The sequence below is a fragment of the Hypanus sabinus genome, unplaced genomic scaffold (assembly GCF_030144855.1).
Source record: "Hypanus sabinus isolate sHypSab1 unplaced genomic scaffold, sHypSab1.hap1 scaffold_1965, whole genome shotgun sequence".
Lineage (NCBI taxonomy): Eukaryota > Metazoa > Chordata > Chondrichthyes > Myliobatiformes > Dasyatidae > Hypanus > Hypanus sabinus.
The window spans coordinates 19,994-40,193 of NW_026780063.1; the positions used below are offsets into that span (position 1 = coordinate 19,994).

Below are 20,200 nucleotides of genomic sequence, written 5' to 3' on the forward strand. Positions count from 1 at the left end.
GATGCTCCGGTAAGTTCACAATAAATAGAGGCCACATTTCTGTCCGGAGTGAGCAAAGAGTTTTACTCAATCATCCCAGCTGCCGCAACACCAGCAACTTCACATCAGGGAGGAAGTTCAAATCAGCTTCGTGTTAAATGTTTAACCATCACGGTGACTGAAGGTAGCTGCAGGTTCATGAGGGACTGTTACTGTCAGATTCTGCAGTTCTTGCGGCTGCTCATCGCTTCCAGGACTGAACCCCGGTCACTGAGCATTGGAGGAGTCGGTTCTGTTGGCGTTAGACTTAAACTAGACTGGTGTTTAATATTGTGGATCTGCGAAAGATAAATCAATTCTGTATCAGATCCCGTGTCGCAGGTACTTACTGTCACCGCCAAACTCACAAAGTACGCTAGAGAGGGCACTCGGTCCATCTGCTCCCTGCCCAGGTTTCTGTTCCATATCAGTATTTTAAAATTTATCTCCCACTGTTGCAACTTGTCACCGCTCCATGGGAGAAGAGATTTCCCTTGAATTTCTTAGAATCAGAGAAATCTGCAGCAAATTACAGGCCCTTCGGCCCACAATGTTGTTCCGACCGTGTACCCTACTCTAGAAAATGCCTGGAATTACCCTACCACAGAACCCTCTATTTTCATAAGCTCCGTGTAGCTCTCTGAGATTCTCTGCAAAGACTCTATTGTACCCGTCTCTACCACCGTCGCTGGCAGTGCAGTCCACACACCCACTACTCTCTATGTCAAAAAAATATATCGCTGACATCTCCCTTGAACTACTTCCAAGCACCTTAAAAAAATGCCCCCCATGTGTTCGGCATCTCAGCCCCGGGGAAAAAGCCTCTGATTTTTCACACGATCAATGCCTCTCATCATCTTACACACCTGCATGAATTTCCTGCATGATTTTCCTCAGGCTAATTAACACGATGAGCTCGCTGAGTATTTCGCCAGGGCTCTGGACTAAGGTGGTTAAACTCCCCTTTCCCTGGTCTTTTCAAATTTTGAATCATTTTCACTAATTTCAATGGACTGTGCCTCATAAAGCCGGGTTGTTGCAATGCGCCTCTAAAGCCTGACAGCAGACTGGCGAGTGAATCTTCGATGGAGCAGAGTCAGAAATCAAAGTGTTGCCAGCCTGAGTCAGGGCTTTGGGGCTCCGGAAAGAGATGGGGTCTGGAGGTTACGAACAGGAGGAGGAAGAGGAACCGGACCATCAGGATGTGGCTATGAATGAAAGATGAGAAACATTTGGAGACTGGTTATTTGAAAAACAAAATGGTTAATTTCTACAAAACATTGCAGGCTAATCAGCCGATCAGGCAGCAAATGTGGAGAGGAATAAATGGGCAGCATTTAAGCCGAGCCCCTTCAGTATGTCTAGACTGTGTACTCCTCTGCTTAGTTGCTGCCTGAACTGCAGAGCTCCTTCGGCATTTTGTGTGTGTGCGTCTCTGCATTTCCAGCAACTGCAGAATCTCTTTTGTTTCACATCTGCACTTGGAAGAGGATTGTACTTTGGCATTAGATACACGAAGCGCTTGTTGATATTGAGTGTACCGTTTATGGGAGCCGCTTTCTGCGTTAAAAAAGCTGCTGAGTTTTCCACACACAAAAAAAATTCTGAGATATGGACGTGGAAGCGGTGCTTGCATAAATTTTGAATGGCACCATGATTACCCATAAAGCCGCGCGTTTAAAATTTCGCTGTCGTTTGCAGCACCGATCAAATGCGCAAGCGCAGAGTTGCTGCCGTCTCCGATAACTACGCATGCGCGCAGTATACAAAATGTCGGGAGGATCGGAAAGGTAAGGGCTTTTTCGACTCTACTTGAGTGACAATGGTTGTAAGAACTGGAGACTGTGGCCCGTAAACTCGGCACAGGCCAGATTTTTTCCTCTCTCTCAGCCCCACGATCCGTACACGGGCCCCGGGGAGCTTCCGGCTAATCAGGGAACGAGAGCAGATAGATCACACAGACAGAGCTGAGCTCCAGCTATCTGAATGCGAGGATTAGGAATTCGGAAAAAGAGAACAAAATCTTTCTATCAGCTGTTGAGAAAATCATCTTTGTTCTTCCTCCAACCGCAGCAAGTGAAAACCTGCAGCTGCTGTAAATCCGGAGGAATTTCACACAAAATGCCGGAGGAACTCAGCATTAGTACTCTTTCCCATAGATGCTGCCCGGCCTGCTGAGTTCCTCCAGCATTTTGTGTGTGTTGCTTGTTCTGGAGTTTTCGACACGTGAGGTAATGTTTTGACCTATTCTGTCTGGGTGCACAATGATATCAAACAACTTTAACTTTGCCCTGGCCAACAAGTAGCTTTCAGATCACAAATGTGCCAGACTCCAATGAGACAGCCTACTGCCCTTCCCTTCATAATCATTGGCATCACCAAGTTCATCACCGTCGGACACCTGAGGGAGGGTCCAGGGGAAATATTGTGGTGTTGCAAAAGTTGCTGGATAATTTACAAGTGGGAAGAAGGAGAGTGATATTTGGAAGTCCGACTTTTTAAAGCATCATTTAGCAAGAAAATTGAATACAGTGACATGCAAAAATTTGGGCACCTTTCTGTTCCTGTGAATAGCTAAGCGAGTAAAACAATGACCTGATTTCCAAAAGGCATAAAGTTAAAGATGACACATTCTCTAATATTTTAAGCAAGATTACTCTTTTGTATCCATCATTTACAGTTTCAAAATAATAAAAAAGGAAAAGGGCCTGAAGCGAAACTTTGGGCACCCTGCGTGGTCAGTACTTAGCAGCAACCCCTTTAGCAAGTATCACAGCTTCTAAATGCTTTCTGTAGCCAGCTAAGAGTCTTTCAATTCTTGTTTGGGGATTTTTGCCCATTCTTCCTTGCAAAATACTTCTAGTTCTATGAGATCCTTGGGCCGTCCTGCAGGCACTGCTCTTTTGAGGTCTATCCACAGATATTTATGATGTATAGCTCAGGGGACTATGAGGTCCATGGCAAAACTTTCAGCTTGCGCTTCCTGAGGTAGTCCATTGTGGATTTTGAGGTGCATTTAGGATCTTTATCCTGTTGTAGAAGCCATCCTCTTTTAATCTTCAGCTTTTTTACAGATGGTGTGATGTTTGCTTCCAGAATTTGCTGGTATTGAATGGAATTCATTCTTCCCTCTACCAGTAGAATGTTCCCCGTGCCACTGGCTGCAACACAAGCCCAAAGCATGATCAATCCACTCCCGTGCTTAACAGTTGGAGAGGTGTTCTTTGCATGAAATTCTGCACCATTTTTTCTCCAAACATACCTTTGCTCATTGCAGCCAAACAGTTCTTTTTAAACTTCATCAGTCCAGAGGACTTGTTTCCAAAATGCATAAGGCTTGTTTAGATGTTCCTTTGCAAATATCTGATGCTGAATTTTGTTGTGATGGCACAGGAAAGGTTTTCTTCTGATGTTTCTTCCATGAAAGTCATATTTGTGTAGGTGTACCTGCACAGTAGAACAGTGCAGCACCACTTCAGAGTCTGCTAAATATTCCTGAAGGTCTTTTGCAGTCAAACAGGGGTTTTGATTTCCCTTTCTAGTAATCCTACGAGCAATTCTCTTTGAAGGATTTCTTGGTCTTCTAGACCTCAATTTGACCTCCACCGTTCCTGTTAACTGCCATTTCTTAATTACATTACAAACCAAGGAAAGGGCTACATGAAAACTCTTTGCTGTCTTCTTATAGCCTTCTACTGCTTCGTGGGCATCATGAATTTTAATTTTCAGAGTGCTAGGCAGGAGCTTAGAGGAGCCCATGGCTCTAATTGTTGGGCTGAGGTTTGTGGAGTCAGGGTATTTATAGAGCTTTGAAATTTGCAACATCTGGCTTTTCCTAATGAAGACTGTGAACAAGCCATAGCTCTAACAAGCTAATTAAGGTCTGAGACCTTGGTAAAAGTTATCTGAGAGCTCAAATCTCTTGGGGTTCCCTACCTTTTGCATGGTGCTCCTTTCCTTTTTTTCCACTCTGAAATTGTAAAAACAATAATAATACACTAATCTTGCTTAAAATGTTGAAAAGAATGTTTCATTTTTACCTTTATGACTTTTGGAGATCAGTTCATCTTCTCAGGACTTTATTCCTTGGAATGTCGAAGATTGAGGGGAGGTTTGATTGTGGAAGAAGGGGATAGATGTTGTGAATTCATTTTTCAATCTTTTTTATTGATTTCCAAATAAAGAATATACAAATCGGAAGAGGAGTTTAACAAGTAGATAATATAACAGACAAATAAACAGCAATAGTAAAAACAAAAAGTATATAATATCAAAATCAAATAAGTAAAATATTATGCTATATATACAATGGTTAACAAAAAACTACAACTCCTCATAATAATCATAAAAAAAGATTGAAGATTTTATTGATAAGGGAAAAACCCACTAACTAAGCTGAAACAAAAAACAGAAAGAGAAAAAAAAGGAACGAAAAAGAAAGATTGGGCAGTTCAATTGAGGATCAAATTAAAGAAAACAGAGAAAGAGAACAAAAACACATCCTTCCAGCCATCTCTGAACCTTCATGGATAAGGATTTTCCCCAAAGAGAATTTAAATAAATAAACAAACACATAAATAAATATGAATAAATTAAATCATGTGAAAATATTGAATAAAAGGTTGCCAAACTTGTTTGAAATTAAAGGATGTATCAAATGTCCGGCTTCTAATTTTTCCAAGCTTAGACATGACATAAGGGAGGAGAGCCAATAGAAAACAGTAGGTGGATTAGATTCTTTCCAATGTAGCAAAATAGCTCTCCTAGCCAGTAAAGTTGAAAAAGCTATCACATGTTGGGCGGAAGCAGACACTTTGCTTGCTTCCTCTGGAATAATCCCAAAAATTGCTGTAAGTGGATTAGATTGAACATCAATATCTATAACTTTAGATAATATTACAAACACATCCCTCCAAAAATTATTTAAACTTACACATGAGCAAAACATATGAGTTAAAGTAGCCATTTCTGTGTTACATCTGTCACAAATAGGGCTTACATTCGGAAACATATGCGCCAATTTATCTTTGGACATGTGTACTATCTTAAACTGAATTAAGATATGGCGTGAGCAGACAGATGAACTATTGACTAAATAATAAATCTTACTCCATTGATTATCTGAAAGTGAATGCTGAAGTTCTACTTCCCAGGTACGTTGAACCCTGTCATTAGGTGACATGCGAGCATTCATTAACTGTTTATAAATGATAGCTATTAATTGTTTTTGAAAAGGTTTAAACTGAAAAATAACATAAGCCAAATTTGAAGAGCAGGCCAAGGGGTAATTCGGTAAAAAATCACGTAAGAAATTCCTAACCTGTAAATACCTGAAAAATGTGTATTAGAGATATCATATTCATCCATTAACTGTGAGAAAGACATTAAACAGTCTTGTAAAAACAAATCTAAAAAAGTTTTAATTCCCTTAATTTTCCATGTTAAAAAAGCCTTATCTAAAGTTGATGGTTTAAGAAAGAAATTAGAATAAATATTACTAGGAAGTAAAGAATCATTTAATTTTAAAAATCTATGAAATTGAAACCAAATTTTTAATGTATAACTACTACTGTCTACCTACTCTGGAGAGCAAAAATGGAAGATCACCTAATAAAGAAGCTAACGAAAACCCCATTACTGAATTTTCCTCCAACTGTAACCATGAAGGGCGAACTTGCTCGTCTATATCATAAATCCAAAAAGTAATATAACGAATATTAATTGCCCAATAATAAAACCTAAAGTTTGGTAAAGCCAGTCCTCCATCTTTTTTGATTTTTGTAATAAATTTTATTTACTCTAGACCTTTTATTATTCCAAACCTAAGATAGAATCAAAGAATCTATTTTATCAAAAAATGTTTTTGGAACAAAAGAGGGAACTGCTTGAAATATATATAAAAATTTCGGTAGAATAACCATTTTTATAGCATCTATTCGACCTATCAATGACATCGACATAGGTGACCATTTAGAAAGCGCCTGTTGAGTATTTTCAGCTAAAGGGAAGGTGTAAATTCAAGCTGGCTTTTACCACTGATTGGTGTGGGACTACAACCAGTGGCCATGGGTTAAGCGTGAAAGGTGAAATGTTAAGGGGATCATGAGGGGAAACTTCTTCACACAGACGGTCATCTGGGTGTGGAATGAACAGCCATCATGAGTGGGGCATGTGAGCTCAATTTCAATATTTAAGAGGTTTGTGCAGGTACCTGGATGGTAGGGGTATGGGAGTGGGCAATTTAAATAGTTTAGCACAAACTAGATGGCCCAAAGGGCCTGTTTCTGTGTTGTACCTTTCTACAAGAACCTGAAATATTACAAAAATTCTTTTAAAATTTTAAAATTTTAAAAGAATTAAAATTTTAAAATTTTAAAGTTCTTTTAACAGCTGTGTGGACCAACCATTTATTTCAGCAGGAATTTTTTATATGGCTTTAAAATTGTGGCACTTTCAGTTAACAATACATAAAAGAAGATCCCAGCTGCATGTCAAGAAAGACTGTTTGTGTGAGACTGTTTCAGTTACTGTGGGGTCAGGCACCCATGCTGCTCAGCAGGAACAGGGAATAATACCAATGGAGAGAGTCAGACTGAACCAGGTCACAGATTGGAGATGGCAGAAATGCCCCATTCTTATAGAGACAGGAAGAGCATCAGGGAATTGATGGTCATTCCAGACACCAGCACTCTGTGCGCAGTCAGGAAACGATTTCTCCGTCCAACTTGGGTAGAACCTCACTGTAACAGTGTGATACAAATCAAACAAATAATCTCATCTGTAATGTTGTCCTAAACCCATTGATGGATTTTGTAAATCGTTTTACAGGTTAAAAATGAGAAGGAATTTGTCTGCAGGCAGCTCAAACACGGCACACCCGTTTTGTTGTCTCTGTCCCGATATTTAAGAAGTGGAGCAAGGGATTCAATCGACCATTCCTCATTTGACCAACCGTCACTTTACACAGGAGAAAGGCCGTTCACCTGCTCAGACAGTGGGAGTGGATTCACTCAGTTATCACAATTGAAGGTACATCAACAAGTTCACATTGGCCAAGGCCATTCATCTGTTCTGCGTGTGTGAGAAAGGATTCAGTTGGTCTTCCCACCTGTGGACACACCAGTCAGTTCATACCACACTGGCAGAGGTTAGTCATCTGTTGAACTTCTGGGAAAGGATTCACTCAGTCATCTGACCTAATGGCTCACCAGCGGGTTCACACCAGGGAGCGGCCGTACACCTGCTCAGTCTGTGAGAAGAGATTCACTCACTCTTCCACCCTATGGAAACATCAGCGAGTTCACACTGGGGAGAAGCCATTCACCTGCTCAGAATGTGGGAAGGGATTCACTGAGTCATCCACCCTACTGGTACATCAGCGAGTTCACACTGGGGAGAGGCCATTCACCTGCTCAGTCTGTGAGAAGAGATTCACTCGGTTATCCCACCTCCAGAGTCATCAGCGAGTTCACACTGGGGAGAGGCCGTTCTCCTGCTCAGAATGTGGGAAGAGATTCACTGAGTTATCCAACCTACAGAGTCATCAGCGAGTTCACACTGGGGAGAAGCCATTCACCTGCTCAGAATGTGGGAAGAGATTCACTGAGTTATCCAACCTACAAAGTCATCAGCGAGTTCACACTGGGGAGAGGCCGTTCTCCTGCTCAGAATGTGGGAAAGGATTCACTGAGTTATCCACCCTACAGAGACATCAGCAAGTTCACACTGGGGAGAAGCCATTCACCTGCTCAGTATGTGGGAAGAGATTCACTCAGTTATCCACCCTACAGAGTCACCAGCGAGTTCACACTGGGGAGAAACCGTTCCCGTGCTCAGAGTGTGGGAAGAGATTCACTCAGTCATCCACCCTACAGAGACACCAGCGAGTTCACACTGGGGAGAAGCCATTCACCTGCTCGGTCTGTGGGAAGAGATTCACTGATTCATCCACCCTACAGAGACACCAGCAAATTCACACTGGGGAGAAGCCATTCACCTGCTCAGTCTGTGGGGAGAGATTCACTCAGTCGTCCACCCTACAGAATCACCAGCGAGTTCACACTGGGGAGAAGCCGTTCATCTGCTCAGTCTGTAGGAAGAGATTCACTCATTTATCCAGCCTACAGAGACATCTGCAAATTCACACTGGCGAGAAGCCGTTCAGCTGCTCAGTCTGTGGGAAGGGATTCACTCAGTCATCCACCCTACAGAGTCACCAGCGAGTTCACACTGGTGAGAAGCCGTTCACCTGCTCAGAATGTGGGATAGCATTCACTCAGTCATCCCAACTACTGGCACACCAGTCAGTTCACAATGGGGAGTGGCCGTTGTTATGAATCCCTAGGTTTTGTTTGCTGTAGGCTATTTTAAGAGAGGCTATTCAGTCTGACTTGCAGCTTGTTTAGTTTTAACCAAGGACACAGACACCCAGAGTCAGACGGAGATGAAGGAGGTAAAATGGAAGAATCGAAACCAGGGAACTAATGGCCAAGGGTCACCGTTTGGAACTTTCCTATGCCCACAAGGGTGGATTAATCATCGCTTCACCGTACATCGAAAGTGTGGTGGTCACCTTGTTGAATCCATAGGAGTGGATCTGATTTGGGGATCCTTTGAAGACTGCTGATGTGTTAACCCTTGCCTGGGTGTGGTGTGGTAATTCACTTGAAGATGATACCCCTTGTGACAAGTCACTTTGGGTGATAATTAGTATGTGAGATTTTGGAATGACGACAGATAAAATCTACAGCAACTGTTCTCTCATTTTACCACCGTGGAACCTGAGGAATTTGACATAATTGCATTCTCTCAACATTTACCCTGGATTACAAATATCTCTCTCATCACCTATTCTGTGGATGAACTGAAGTTTCCTACTTTACCATCTCAAGATTCTAAGCCTTGATTTCCCCCGAGCTCAATAGTTTGGGCAACACACAAAATGCCGGTGGAACACAGAAGGCCAGGCAGCCAGGCAGCATCTATAGAGAGAAGCACTGTCGATGTTTCAGGCCGAGTCCCTTCGTCAGGACTAACTGAAAGGAAAGATAGTAAGAGATTTGAAAGTTGGAGGGTGAGGGGGAAATGTGAAAGATAGAAGACCGGAGGGGGTGGGGTGAAGCTGAGAGCTGGAAAGGTGATTGGCAAAAGGGATACAAAACTGGAGAAGGGACAGCATCATGGGACGGGAGGCTTCGGGAGAAAGAAAGGGGGAGGGGAGCACCAGAGGGAGTTGGAGAACAGGCAGAGTGATGGTTAGAGAAAGAGGGAACAAAAAATCTAAATATATCACGGATGGGGTGAGAAGGTAAGGAGTGGTGTTAACGGAAGTTAGAGAAATCAGTGTTCATGCCATCAGGTTGGAGGCTACCCAGCCGGTAGATAGGGTGTTGTTCCTCCAAACTGAGTATGGCTTCATCTTGACAGTAGAGGAGGCCATGGCCTATTCTGCTTTGATAGTTGATGAAGCAGCTGATTATGTCCTAGTGAAACAGTCTGTGCTCAAAGCTTACGATTTGGTCCCAGAATCATACAGGCAAAAATTTGGAAATTGAACGAAATTTGTGAATCAGACTTATCTGGCATTTGCTTCTCAGAAGTCTGTGTGTTTTGACCACTGATGCACGTATAAAAATATAAATGATGATTTTACCGATAGAAGGAGTTGGTTTTAATTGAAGAATTCGAAAGGTGCGTGCCTGATGACATAAAGATGTATTCAGATGAAAAGGATGCTGCCACTTTGCAGGAGTCTGCTGGATTAGCAGATGAGTTTGTTTTAACTCATAAGGTTAAGTTTACCCCGAATAAGAGCTTCCAAAAGAATACCAGTGCAAACCAGAAATTAAAGTTTGGACTAGTGATAAGAGTAAGGATGAAGGGAAGCAGTTGAAGGAGAAATATTCTGGTCCTACTTGTTACTGTTGTAGGAAAGCTGGTTATGTGATGGATAATTGTTCTGTCCTGAAGAATAAAAAGGTAAATGAGGCAGTCCCAAATGCCTGTGTTGAAGCTTCTATAAACCCAGAGGGTTCTGAACATTCTGTTGAGGCTCAGTTAAGGTCTGAGAGGTCTGACTGAGTTAAGAAGGGTTCGAACATTTTATGTCAGATGGGATTGTATTAGTAAATGAATCAGTACCAGTGAAAATTCTGAAAAGAGGATGCTGTCCAAGTTACTGGGGCTTCTCAGTCACTCATTCTAGGAGGCTGTGGTGGCCAGTGCTATAATATTTGCTGTTGTGTACTGGGGCAGCAGGCTAGGGTAGCAGACACCAACAGAATCAACAAACTCATTCGTAAGGCCAGTGATGTTGTGGGGGTGGAACTGGACACTCTGACAGTGGTGTCTGAAAAGAGGATGCTGTCCAAGTTGCATGCCATCTTGGACAATGACTCCCATCCACTCCATAATGTACTGGTTAGACACAGGAGTACATTCAGCCAGAGACTCATTCTACCGAGATGTAACACGGTGTCATAAGAAGTCATTCTTACCTGTGGCCATCAAACTTTACAACTCCTCCCTCGGAGTGTCAGACACCCAGAGCCAATAGGCTGGTCCTGGACTTATTTCCGCTTGCATAATTAACTTATTATTATTTAATTATTTATGGTTTTATATTGCTATATTTCTTCACTATTCTTGGTTGGTGTGGCTGTAACCAAACCCAATTTCCCTTGGGATCAATAAAGTATGTCTGTCTGTACGTTAGACAGCGTTCTAAAGTTTGGCGATGAGACTGACACTGCTGAGGTAAATCTTATTAAAGGCATTCGCGGCAGCATGATTTCCGTGCTGTTGTACAAGGCAACTTTACTGTCAGGGTTGGTTTCGGGACCTGTTGAGATCGGATTATGCTCCAGTTTACCGGTGGAAGATGTTACTTTGCTGTTCGGGAATGACCTGGCAGATGGTAAAGTTGTTCCTGCAGTGCAGTTAACAACTAAGCCAACCACTGACGACCCACAGATGGATTTTAACATTTATCCTTCCTGCGCAGTAACTCGAAGTATGGCTAAAATGTCTGCCGACGCAGACGGTTCTGTGCAGCATGATTCTGATACCCATGATAGCCAAAATCTGGATTCCGGTTATGATGACTTGTCAGGGACTTCTCTGCCTTCATTGTTTCAACAGGATTCAGATAGTAAGTCTGACGAGAAAGATTTATCTCTGTCTAGGAAGGAGTTTATAGCAGCAGGGAACCGAGACCCTGAGATTGAAGCTTTAAAAGAAACACCTCTCTCAAATGATGAGATTAAGAAAGTGCCAGTAGGGTATTATGTCAAGGATGGAGTGTTAATGAGGAAGTGGAGGCCACCTGCTATTCCAGCGAGTGAGGAATGGGAAATTGTTCACCAGGTTGTAGTTCCTAAAGTTTATAGGACTGAAATTTTAACTTTGGCCCACACTATACCCTTACGTTGACATTTTGGAGTGAATCAAACTAAACAAGATTATCAAAAAATGTTACTGGCCTAATTTGGGGACAGATGTTGTGACCTTTCGCAGAACCTGTCACACTTGTTAAGTTGTGGGTAAACCTAATCAGGTCACCCCAGTGGCCCCACTGCAGTCTAAACCTGCATTCGGTGTGTCCTCTTTAAAATTTAAAGTGGATTGTGTTGGCCCTTTGCCAAAGACTAAAGCTGGCCATCCGTATCTACTAACTATTATGTGTACTGCATCCAGATTCCCAGAGGCAATACCTCTCAGAAATAATAAAGCTAAAACTGTGGCAAAGGCTCTTACCAAGTTTTTTACTTTACTTGGTTTGCCTAAAAAAATCCAGTCTGATCAAGGAAGTAATTTTACATCTAGATTATTCCAGCAGGTAGTTTATTAACTGGGAACTAAACAAATTACATCATCTGCATACCATCCAGAATCACAAGGGGCTTTGGAAAGATTTCTTTCTGCCCTCAAAACCATGATTGAGACATATTGTGTTGAAAATGGAAAAGACTGGAATGAAGGAATACATTTGCTTTTGTTTGCAGTAAGAGAGTCAGTACAGGAAACACTAGGATTTACTCAATTTGAGCTTGTATTTGGTTGTAGAGTGAGGGGAACTTTGACCTTGTTAAAGGAACAGTGGATTAATGGGGATGTACATGTTAACTTGTTAGACTATGTTTTGAAGATCAAAGATAAACTACTCCACACCTGAGGTCTAGCGAGACAAAACTTAAAGATTTCTCAAAACAAAGTGAAGTGTTGGTTTGATAGGAGGGCTTGCGAAAGAAAATACCAGGTGGGGGATAAGGTGCTTACCTTATGTTGAAGAATGTTGACAAATCCACCTCAGGCGAATCTCAATGGACCGTATAAAATAGTCTCTCAAATTAATGATCTGAATTGTGTTATTAAAACACCCGACCAATGTAAACTAACACAGGTGGTACACATAAATATGATAAAGCCTTATTTTGACCAGCAGGCACCATCTGTGAGTGTTGTTGTCAAAACATATGAATCTGGCAAACCTGCGAATGAAACAATTGACTCGTCTGAGAATTTTCACAAGCCAAACGTGGTCCCAGTTAGGCTAATGAACTCGGTTGTTCTGGAAAACATTGATAACAAGTTGGCTCACCTGCAGCCAAAGCAACAACAACAGCTGAAGGAATTAATTCTGGAGTTTAAAGTTGTATTTCCCGTTGTTCCCAAGCAAACCACGGTTGCAGTACATGACGTAGATAATGGTCAAGCCAAACCAATTAAACAACACCCATATTGCATGAATGCAGAAAAGTGTAAATTGCCTGAGCAGGGAATTGAATATATACTGGAAAATGGTATTATTAGTCTTTTAGCAGCGGATTGCTCACCCTGTGTTATTGTGCCCAAACCTGATGGTAGTGTTAGATTTTGCACTTATTATAGGAAGGTAAATGCAGTAACAAAAACAGATGCCTATCCTATCCCTAGGATCGATGATTGCATCAATAAGGTTGGAAAAGCTGAAGATTGATCTTTTGAAAGCATATTGATGTGTTCCATTGATGGACAGAGGTAGAGAAGTTTCTGCATTTGTGACACCATTTGGTTTGTGTGAATACAATGTTTTACCTTTTGGAAGGAAAAATAATCCAGGAACATTCCAGAGAAAGTTTGATTCTGTAATTCGAGGATTAGAACACACAGATGCCTATATTGATGACTTAGTCACAGGGAGTGGCACTTCGGAAGAGCATATCTCTGCAGTAGAAAAGCTGTTTGACAGGCTTTCCCAGGCCAGCCTTACAGTTAACTTGGCTAAGAGTGAATATGGCCATGCCAGTATGACCTGTCTTGGCTATGTTGTAGGTCAATGCAAGTTGGCTCCTGTTCGGGAAAAAGTCCAGGCAATTTCTCCAGTTCCTATTCTGACTGCTGAGAAGGCTCTTAGAAGGTTTCTGGGAATGGGTGGATATTTTCGTAAGAACTTTGCTGCTATCGCTCTTCCTCTGACCAATCTCCTGAAGAAGAGTGAAATGTTTGTTTGGACAGAGCCCTGTCAGGATGCATTTGATCGATTGTTATCAGTATTTGAGATTAGGCCAATCAATGTAGTGCTGACAGCAAATTTAATTAGCAGATTGGAGCTGTGGGTGGCAACACAAGTCATGGGTGCACAGAGAGTAAAGGACAGGGCCACAGAGACAACCCTGTGGGTTATGTTTGCTGAGGGTCAGAGAGACAGAGGAGATGGAGCCCACTCTTACCACCTGCCGGCGATCTGACAGGAAGTCCAGGATCCAGCTACACAAGGCAGGGTGAAGGCCGATGTCTCTGAGCTCCTTGTCGATACTTCACGCCTTTGTATGGCTACTGCTCTGCCCTTGACTGCAAGGAACTGCAGAGAACATCAGAGAAATAAGCCTCCCCTCCATGGACTCTTCCTACACTTCCCCTCCCTCGGAAAAGAACCTCACAACCTGGACATTCTCGCTGCAAACCCGCTCTCCCATCGGGGAAGAGATACAAAAGCCTTACAGTGTGTAACACCAGGCTGAAGGATGGCTTCCTGTCTGTGTCTATAAGCCAAATGAATGATAAAATGGACTTGACCTCACAATGTAACTCGATGTGACCCTGCACCATATGTCTATCTGCACTGCACTTTCTCTGCAGCCACAATGCTTTGTTACAGTGATTATTTTGTTGTATGTCAGCTCAATGTACTGTTGGAATGTATCCATCTGTGTGGATGGTACATCAGGTAAGATTTTCACTGTAGCTCAGTACATGATGATGATAAACAAATTCCCCATTTGTGTGGAAATATTAGACAGACTGAGCTTCTGATCTGGAACCAAAGTAGGAAACTGAACTGTTGTCATTTCTGAGGAAAGCAAATATATGGAAAAGGATTCAATCTCACATTACGATCTGCGGTAACTGGGAACTGGTGACTGGTGATGGGTCTCCCATATCAATATCAGAATCAGGTTTAATAGCACCGGCATATGACATGAAATTTGTTGTCCCTGTGGCAGCAGTAGAACCTAATTCATAACAATAGATTTTAACAATTGTAATTTAAAATAAGAATATACTTATATATATAGTACAAAAATAGAAAAAAAATGTAATAAGCTATTTTAATTGCGTGGAGCAATTTGACTGACTGGGTGTTGCTTTGGAAATTCTGAAGTGAAGCTGAACTAAACTTTACACATTTATGAGAAGCTCAGATAAATACAAATGGCTAAATTCTCACATAAACGGGTCAGACACCCAGAAACATCGGCAGCACTTCAGCATCTCAAAACAGTGAATGAAACATGCAGAAACTATTGCAGAGAAAAAAAAACATTGTCCAGCCACAACGAGAGGACGTGACAGATCCGGATCTCACTGCCTTGTCTGAATGGGGAAAGATGAAGCTACACGTACACATAGAACAGTGACCCGCAGATGCTGCAGATCTGCAGAAAAACGTGAACAGGAACCGGGATCAGGTGACGGGTGGAGGGTCTCCCTCCTGAACTGGTGACTCTGCTCCTCGCCCCTCACACGCTGCCCGACCCATCCGCCGCATTCCCCAGATTATTCCATATCTACCCCAGATACAAGATTATTTTTCCACACCATATCTTCCCCGATCCCTGACCCTCCACCTCCAGGTCACAGAGTCACCGGCTCAATTCCCATCCAGGTCCAAAACGTATTTCAAACCAAAACATGAAATGTTCACATTTCATTTAAATCAGTTCTGTGTTTATAAACACTAATTTGTATTTACATTCCTCCGTAGCCTTGCTGGGCAGGAACACTGAAACAACAAGTGAGAAACAGCAGGAGGCCATTCAGCCCCTCTTACCATCAGCAAGATGGCGGCTGCTGTCCCATCTCAGCCACGTGTTTCTGCCCGATCCTCATTTCCTCGATGCCTTTGGTCTCCTCACATCTGCCAGCCTCTGATTTATGTGAGAACGATCACTGACTCTTCACCGCCCTCTGTGGTGGGGATTTACAGACATTCACCACCCTCGGAATGGAGACATTTCCCCTCATCTCAGACCCGGGCAGTCCATCCCCTTTTCAGAGACTGGGATCCCTGGTTCAACCGGTAACAATGTGTCTCAGTCCTCGGTGCTCTAAATGAAAGGGTTATCACATTTGATCTTTCTTCATATGATGACCCCACCACCCCAGGGATCAGTCTGGTGAATCTTCATTGCACTCTATATAACAAATACTCTCTAACCTCTTTGTTCATCCTCTATGAATTAAATTCAATCTTCTGCAGCCCCGTGTTGCCCCAACCACTCACCTCCCACTCTCTGTCATTTTTGTCACCTTCCCACCTCCCCCCTCACCTGGATCCACCTCTCACTCCCCAGCTCTTGCCCCATCCCCACCCCTCACCTCTTTTCTCTGACTATTTCCCGTCCACTCTCAGTCCAGACGGAGGGTCTCGGACCGAAATGTTGACGGTACATTTCCCTCCACAGATGCTGCCCGACCCACTGAGTTCCTCCGGCAGTTTGTTCTTCGGTCTGTATAACCCGTGTTAGTTTGGGGAGCGGGATTTTACACCATATTCCAGGTACAATCTCAACAAAGTACAAATAATTGTCACTTTGCCCGGACCATTGGTCCCGCTTGCAGGGCAACAGTCTGCCGGTGTTTGCCCCCCATGTGGTGAATCCCTCTGCTCGGCACTACCGTGGGTTCAGACATTTCCCCAGATGAGCCCCTCCTGTCCCCACTGGGACAAACATCCAGTCCGACTCCTCTCACACCATCTTCATCCTTTCAATAAAATCCCTCCCTCCCCGGAGAACCAGCATCAAACCGACGGGCCGAACGGTCTCCTCCTACCTCTCAGCGATACATCAGACTCCGGCCGCAGGGGACGCTTCACAAACGCCCCAACTGCCCTCGGAGGGAAATGGAAATAAATCAGAAAGCGGACATTTACTTTGAGGTTTTCTCCGCTCTGATGAGGCGGTCAGCGCTTGAGCGGGAGACGGACTCAGCGGGGTAACGCCCACTCGGCCTGTCCGCCTCCGCGACTGGTTGTAACCGGTGATTGACATCGCTTCGCACCAATTGGAATAGCGCAGCACCTGCATTCTCTGTTGACAGCGGTGGGGAAAAGGGGCTGGTCACGTGATTATTAGCCCAGCCGTTCAACCGATAAAGCTCGAGCACAGCAGCGCGTGGGTGACGTAAGACACCGCGCACGTGAGGACAGATCCCGGTGTGAGGAGTCCATGGGTGACGTCAGGCGCGTGGGTGGAGGAGCTGTGTGACGTCACCTGTGTGAGAGCGCTGGCATTTAAAAGCACCTTAATGGACTTTTCAGTGGGACAACAACATTAATGACGGGTTTCATCACTGAATCCAGTGTTGTGGGATGTAAAGTCCCCTGTTATGTGTCCGGCTGTGCCGTGTTGTTGGTGGAGTGGGCAGCGTGGTGTTTGTCTCGATTCGGGTCACAACACCAGAATTGCCAGCGGGGTCCACACACAGTGTAAAAACCCCCCGTCCCTGCAGTCTTTGTCTCCTGGTAAACTCAACACCCTGACAGTGTGGACCATAGATACCCCTTCCTCTCAGAGTCAGGGAATCACTCAGACAGCTGATCGCTGAGAGGAATTATATTTATTGGTCATTCAAGTTCACCCAGATTCGTTTGGACGGATTTGATGTGGAGTTCGGGGTGTCACAGTGAAAAGGCCGGACGGCCGAACTCTCTCCAAACATCCTTCCAGGTGAGGCGACAGTTCACCTGTGAATCCTCCGGGGTTGCCCATTATGTCCGCTGTCCCCGATGCGGCCGCCTCCACACTGGTGACACCGGCTCCTCCGCAGTTGTGCGGGTTAGAGTTGTTCTCTTTTCATCGGGGGTCGATGTTATTGTTCCCTTTTGTGCGGAGGGGTGGGTTTTGGGGTTTGATGATTGGGATCCCGCTCTTCTTGATCCGGGTGGTGGGGTAGAAATCGGGGCCGGTTGGCGTGGAATTTCAACGTGATAGGCCGAAGGGCCTGTACTGTGCTGTAGGTTTTCAATGTTTCTATGAAAAGTGCCGGGAACGAGCTCTGCCGGACGGCTGGAGGCTCCGGGCTCTCCGGTCCTGCAGCCCTGGTTTTAGCTTTGCGCCCGAGCCCGGGCTGTGAGATCTGTTAGTTGTGCTCCCAGATTAGGAGGGGTTTAGGGTGAAGGGGATCTGTCTGTGTGTGTGTGTGTGTGTGGGTAGAGATTATGAGTGGACCATAATCGGGGGGGGGGGGAATGGGGGGTGGGTTTGCTGTTGTGAGAAAGTGGGATGATCAGAAGTTCCGTGACCCGGGTCAAATGAAGTTGTAAACAGGGGAGGATCTGCTCCGTTGTATCGGACGCTCGCGTGTCCTTTCAGGAAGCAGCAATTCTCTCTTCAAATGAATCGCTGTCTAATCTTGCTGTTAACATTGTGTTTGTTACAAAGCCCCAGTGTCTGGAAGAGCTGTCACCGTCATGGGCTGTTGGTGCAGATTGGGATGGCGGTGGGGTGTCACTGACCTCTGTATCAGAGAACGACACGGGTTTCTGCATCCTCCTGTGAGATATAAATGTCCTCACAGTGGATTCGGATCAGCTGGCATATCTGTAGTTTTCAAAGGGAAAGGGAATAGGGAAGAGCTGAGGAGAGAGTTTTAATAGGGAAACCATCGTCCGGGGTGGAGAGGTACAGGAGCTGTCTGATAGATCGTTTTACAGTAATTGTGTTTTTATATAATCTCACAGACGGTGACTGAGGAAGAAGCTTGTTGAGGGAGGATACCCGGAGGTGAGCAGGTCAGACACGGTATCAGGAGAGTGACAGTGATGTGATTTCCTGTGTCACGGGTACAGACAGTCGTCTCAAGTGAGGAGTTTGTGTGGAGATGCAGCTTCCCTGGAGGTGGAGGAAAGTGGACTCACCAACAGGTGGAACCAGCTGTGGGAAGACACGGTTTGTCAGGTCTGACGACGAGCTGAATGTACCATAACCTTCAGACTGAATCAGAAAACCATTCTGAGGGTATTTGAAATGACAGAAGCAGGGGAGATGTGATCACATGTTTCCATCAGACCCTCAGTGAGATGGTTCCAGTTATAACGTGCAGGGATGAAATCACAGTGTTTGGGGCCAGATGTAATCACTGATTCTGACACAGTGAGAGGGTTAGTTTTGCTGTAAGGCAGCAACATTAATGGAAGAAACTTCATCAATTGCCAGTTGTTCAGCAAAAGTGATCAACTTGTATGTTACCTTGACAGAAACCGATACTCACAGTGGTGACAAAGGGGTTCAGTCTGGTTTATTTCAGGTTGGAGAGGGGTGTGGAGTTTTGAAATCAATGCCTTGCGGTGCCACCATCGTTAATTTCCCATGTCCAGAGTGGTGGATCACACAGCACGGAAACAGGCCTTTGGCCGGCCATACCTGTTCTGACCATCCACTCACTGTCTACACTGGTCCCATTTATCAGCACTTGGTTCACAGCCGACTGTATCTCGGCAGTTTCAATGCTCATCCTCTTCAAATGTTGTGAAGGGACCTGCCTTCACCACCACCTCGGGCAGTGTATTCCAGATTTCAGCTACCCTCTGAGTGAAAAGTCTCTTCCTCAGATCCCTCTAAACCTCTTCATCCTCTGCTTAAATCCATGCCCTCTGATCGGTGACACCTCTGTCCCAGGATCGTGGCCTATTTGGGCATCAGTGAGTTCTTTCATACGGTTCACATGGTAAGTTGCTGTGGAAAGTCAGATCACACGGGATCCAGGGAGAGCTGGCTCACTGGATGCAGAGATGTCTTGATGGTAGGAAGCAGAGAGTGATGGTGGGAGGCTGTTTATTGGACTCGAGGCCCGGGCCCAGTGAGGTTCCCCAGGGTTACACCACATTGCTCTCATTATTCATTGATACTTAACTATATTTGCATTTGCAGTTTGTTGAATTCTATGCTCCACTTGATCTTTCATTGATCCTGTTACTATTCTATAGATTTGCTAAGTGCTCCTGCAGGAAAAGCAGTCTCCTGGTTGTATGTGGTGACATTTATGTACTCTGATAATAACATTTACTTTGAACATCAACCACTGCTACTTGTCATCGAGATCAGTAATTTGGTTGAGAATGTACAGGGTATGGAGAGTAGGTTTGCCACAAGTTCAAACAATTAATTTTTCTGAATGATATTAAGTATAACCTCTCCACTCTGTTTCCCTCTCCACGCTCGACCACCCCCTCCCCTTACTGTCTTCCCTCTCTGCCCTTTCCCCCCTCTCACCCTGACAATGGACATACGTACAGGGTGAAAGTGAATTATTTTCGGGGAATCTGAAGGGGAATTCTTCACACAGAGGTTGGTGAGAGTGTGGAATGAGCTGCCAGAGGAAGTGGAGGATGTGGGTTTTATTGAGACACCAAAGAGGAATCTGGGTGAGACGTGGATGGGAGGTGTATGGAGGCTCTGGTGCTGGTAGCTGGAACCAGGCAGTAACAACAAAAACTGGTCGGCATGGACTAGAAGGGCTGAAAGAATGCAGAAAAAATTACGCGGCTATTGCCGGGACTGAATGTTTTCAATTAAAAGGAAAGGTTACATATGTTAGCACTTTATTCCCGACCGGGTAGGGGACCGAGGGGAGATTTCATAGAGGTGTACAACACTATGAGGTGGATGGAGAGTGTAAATGCAAGCGGGCTTTCTCCACT

At 44.2% G+C, this 20,200-nt stretch overlaps 1 protein-coding gene across 1 annotated transcript; it reads left to right on the forward strand.

Annotated features, from left to right (window-relative positions):
* Positions 1-1,769: 1,769 nt before the first annotated feature.
* On the forward strand, positions 1,770-11,607 carry LOC132387543 (zinc finger protein 235-like). The gene is made up of 2 exons (XM_059959921.1): positions 1,770-1,808; positions 6,847-11,607. The coding sequence occupies exon 2, from the start codon at positions 7,218-7,220 to the stop codon at positions 8,352-8,354; it is 1,137 nt and encodes a 378-aa protein (XP_059815904.1). The 5' UTR covers positions 1,770-1,808; positions 6,847-7,217; the 3' UTR covers positions 8,355-11,607.
* The last annotated feature ends 8,593 nt before the right edge of the window (positions 11,608-20,200 follow it).

Coding starts and splice junctions, on each gene's coding strand:
- LOC132387543 (XM_059959921.1), top strand. CDS start 7,218: ATGGCTCACCAGCGGGTTCACACCAGGGAGCGGCCGTACACCTGCTCA.